General features: G+C 38.4%; 1 protein-coding gene across 3 annotated transcripts in view; it reads right to left on the bottom strand.

Moving 5' to 3' along the window:
- Positions 1 to 1,284: 1,284 nt before the first annotated feature.
- TMEM200A (transmembrane protein 200A) overlaps positions 1,285 to 4,414 on the bottom strand; it is a 70,312-nt gene continuing 67,182 nt past the window's right edge. For all 3 annotated transcript variants that reach the window (XM_019628830.1, XM_019628829.1, XM_019628831.1), the window contains one exon: positions 1,285 to 4,340. In XM_019628830.1, coding sequence (XP_019484375.1) covers positions 2,852 to 4,324 — 1,473 coding nt within the window. In that variant the 5' untranslated portion in view covers positions 4,325 to 4,340 and the 3' untranslated portion in view covers positions 1,285 to 2,851. The remainder of the gene's footprint in view (positions 4,341 to 4,414) is intronic.

Genomic DNA, 4,414 nt, shown 5'->3' with positions numbered 1-4,414 from the left:
CCAAAGGCCTTAGAAACTCTTTGGACCAGAGGCAGCTAGCCCACGGTCCAGACTCCTGAGGTTTCCCAGATGCAGAAACAGAGTTTCTAAATAATTTTCAATGCCTATAAAAAGCCTAAGGGAAATGTACAAAATATAGTCTAACTAAAATTCCAAATTTCACTGCTTTGGGGTGAAATTATATCAAGTCAATACAGTAACATCAGTTATTTCATATTCATCTGAATCTTTAATTATAACATGTCTTTAATTTAAAATGAGAAAATTATTTACCATTTAATAAAGTTGATTTGTTTGGTAAATAAAAACTTCGGCTTTTTGATGGAGATAGATTGAACAGGAATCACTGCTTTAAGCCCTGATTCTTTTATTTGGATCTTCCAAGACCCATGCTGTTTAATCCTCTTCAAATTGCTAGAGCTTTTTCAGGAGTGAACTGAGCAAATTATATGGCTTTAGTCACTCGTCACATCAGGGATGTTGAGAGCCATTGTTTTTAAATCTGTATCATTGACATTTGCTAGGTGCTATATATCTAGTTATTTTTTTCTGAGAGTCAAAATTTTAAGTGAAAATGATCCCAAGTGTATTAATCAGGGTTCTCCAGGGAAACTGAACCAATAGGACAGATATATAGATATATAGAGGGTGATTATTATTATAAGTGATTGGCTCATATGATTGTGGAGGCCAAGAAGTCCCACGATCTGCCATCTGCAAATGAGAGAGGCCCAGGAAAACAGGTGGTATAGTTCCAGTCCAAACCTGAAGGCCTTAGCACTAGGGGAGCCAATGGGGTAGACCCCAGTCCAAGTCCAAATGCCTGAGCACCGATGTCTGGGGGCGGGAGAAGATGGATGTCCCAGCTCAAGCACAGAGAGCTTGCACTTCCTCTGCCTTTTTGTTCTGTTCAGGCCCTAAACAGATTAGATAATATTCACCGAAATTGGTGTGGGTGATCTTTACTATGGATTCAAATGCTAATCTCTTCTGGAAACACCCTTACAAACACACCTAGAAATGTAGGCATCCCATAGCCCAGTCTAGTCGACACTTAATATTAACCATCACACCACGAGAACAAAAATATGAAAATAACCTAATTAAATAGGTGACTGGACCTAGCTCTCTAATCTAACAGAAGCAAAATTAAAAAGGCACAACACCCAATACATGTACTAGAGTATCAAGCACCTTCAGTAGAATGTAACTGAAAATTTGGAAAACAAATTTGAAACAGAAATTTGCATTTTATTTAAAAAATAATAGCAAATGTATGAGGAACACAAGTTTTTATTAAGAACAGAAGTTTATTAAATGCTTTATAGTAAAATATTGAGCCCATTCTATAACAATACACAGGCTTGATGTTCTAACAAGTAACACTGTGCCTCAATTCAGGGAAGCTCATGATGCCAACACAAGGTGGAATTGTAGGGACCTATAAATACTGGGTTGTCGAAAAAGTCATGACGTATTTTTCTGTTTTTCATTGCAAAAATGTGTCATGACTTTTCCAACAACCCAATAGAAACATACCCTCCTTCTCTTTGACAGTAACTACAATACTGATGTTCAGAAAGGCTTAGGCATTGGGAAAAACCTGTGAAGTTTCCTGAATATTCCATTAAACAATTCTTAAAATTGTTACCTTAATGGAAAACATGACAATTTTTTCATGGAAACATCCATTTTAACATTTATTTTCTTCAATAAGTGAGAATCACAATCCTAAAAATGTATTATACCATTAGCAAGGCTTTGGAGTCATTTTAAGGCTTTCCAGTCAAGGTAAATTTCAAGGTAATGTATCAAGGACTAAATTTTCTTGAACCACCAAGCTAGTGATATGTGAAGGTAAAAGGAACTGTCGAGGTTAGCTGATTATTTTTCACATAAAAGAATCTAAAAAATATTGGGGGCAAATAAGGATGAGAGAACGAGTGGATATTGGATGATAATAGAGATGGCTCGCAAAAGGTACTGAGACTACTTAGCATTAACCAACATGTAACATATTTTCATTCATTAGTCAACATTTTCTTCATGTATATAATTATCTCAAGGTAGCATTTCTAAATAAGTAATTGGTCCATTCATTTTTCAAATCAGTCACAAAGAAATTTCAGTTCTGACTATCTAAAGTAATAGCTGATAGCATTTTGATTATTTACCCCTAAGAATATCTCCCATTCTGTCATGGCTCTTAAAAACATGGTTTCCTGATAAAATATCACTAAAGTAGAACTGATGTTGAAAAAAATACTACGTAACTATCAACTTAACCAATTCATATCAATTAGCTCACATACAACTAAGCCAATTCATATTATTTAGCTTGCATAGAAGCTAGCTAGATCTTTTTCCTTTTAAATAATCTCACCAATCCTATATAGAGCAATTATTACAAAACTCACACCTAAGAATTGCACTCACATTCATTTATAAATATATATTGAGGCTTGGGCCTGAATTTGGTACTTCTAGTCCACACTTTGATATCCTACCTTTTCCAAACTGGACATGTCATTCTATGAATATAACCATCAATGAGAACTTAAAAGTAATGGAAGGGAGCTTTAATTCAGATGGAAGTATTTTGTACTCATATTAACAAAAGATACCATGCTTTCAAAGGAATGGAAAAAATAAAATCATATGTGATAATATAGAGTACTGCAATCTTAGTAACCCAAACATACAGCTATCTCCATTACAAAATTAAGCAGCCATGTCTAATACACTACAAACCATTTGATTAAAAAGGCTGATAACCAATGCTTTAACAATGAAACACTGGTGAAAATAGTTTTAAAATATATAGCCTTGTAAAATGATATATTTTTTAACATTAAAACCTTGTTTCAGAAGTTCCCCGCTTTAGGTTGTTACTCAAAAACTCATCATGTTCAAAACTCAAATTATTGTGAGATCTTGAAATCATAAGAAGCTTCTCCTTATTGGTAAAGTCTTTTTTGATTGCAGCCTGGGGCACAAGCAACCGCTCCATGGGGTCCTCTTTGTTCTCTAGTTTCACATATCCTTTGCTATTGCTTCGATCCAGCCGAGGCCAGCTTGGATGTTTCCGCTGCTCTGCCTGAACAGTTAGGGTGGAGTGACCTCGGTCTAAGTCTAGGGATTTGGAATGTGACGAGAGCAAGTGCAAAGATGTGTTGGACCCAAACTGTCTCCTGGCAGCCCCAGGAGACAAGAGCTGTCCAGCCCCAGGTCCAAGAGCCACAGAGGACTTGTACTGACTCGACAGTGACTCCCCCATGGAATTATTCCGGGGGAGCACCATGCTGACTGGCTGGAAGGACTCACCGGCATTGGGCAAGGGGACCACAAGGGAATCCATGGACAAATTCCTTGACCTACTTTTGAGGTTCTCAGAATCCTTGGTGATGTTATCTATACTGGGCTCATCAATAACACAGTTATTAAGTTTGATCACAGGCAGCGTAAAAGCACTGATGGACGATGACACAATTGACTTGGTTTCACATTTCTTAGGGCCGCTGGTCTTCTCTTCAGTTTCCTTGGAAGGAGGTGGATAGAGGCCAAAAACAGAGACAGAGCTGTCAGAGAGCAAAGGCGGCATAAGATGCCCAAAAGTCTTACTTTCACTTAGCACAAGCTCATCCTCCTCAACAGAGCTGTCCACCCGAAAACTCCTAAAACCCGAGAAAGAGGCAATGGTATTTGCTGCCATTCTGGAGGCACAGGAGCTGCCATTCTGTTTTACTTCTGTTTCTCCCATCAGACCAGTGTAGACGCCATTCATATGCTTTTGCTCCTTGATTCTTAGCGTGTGGATGTCAATGACTGTGGAATAGATGTCCCTCATGTGTATGATTTTGGTTTCTTTGTCACGGTTCTCATGAAGAATGGCATTAGCACAAATGAATATGAAAATGCCAATTCCCATTGTGAAAGGGCCAAGCATTTTCATTTTATCAGAATGTAAATGCTGCTCAAAGAAGCGAACCACCACACCGCCTTGGTTCCGAATGACCTGGGTTTCGTTTGTTGACAGTGTTGTCTCAGCATCGATAAAATGTTCTTTTTGGGGCCAATATCCAAGGACTGCCATTGCAATTCCTACAATAGAGATAAGCACTCCTAAAATGAGGAAAAATCCAGATGGGGAATAAAGCCGAATTTTGCCTCGAACAACCACAACATCGGCCCGAGGCCGACGCCTGACGGGTTTCTTCTCTTCAGCAGCAGGAGACGGGCTGAGGTTGACATGATGCTGTGATCTGGCAGAGTCTTGCCTTTTCAAGGCGGCCAGGCCAGTTATCACTCCACCAGTCGCTATCATAGCTTGGTCTTTTATTCTGAAAAGAAGGGGAAAAGATGATTATCTAAATATGTTCTGGGATATGCTCATCAATTCAACAATTATTTATTT

Source organism: Hipposideros armiger, unplaced genomic scaffold (assembly GCF_001890085.2).
Source record: "Hipposideros armiger isolate ML-2016 unplaced genomic scaffold, ASM189008v1 scaffold_811, whole genome shotgun sequence".
In the NCBI taxonomy this organism is placed as follows: domain Eukaryota; kingdom Metazoa; phylum Chordata; class Mammalia; order Chiroptera; family Hipposideridae; genus Hipposideros; species Hipposideros armiger.
Note: the sequence above shows the minus strand (reverse complement) of the source record. Positions and strands in the feature narration are given on the sequence as shown.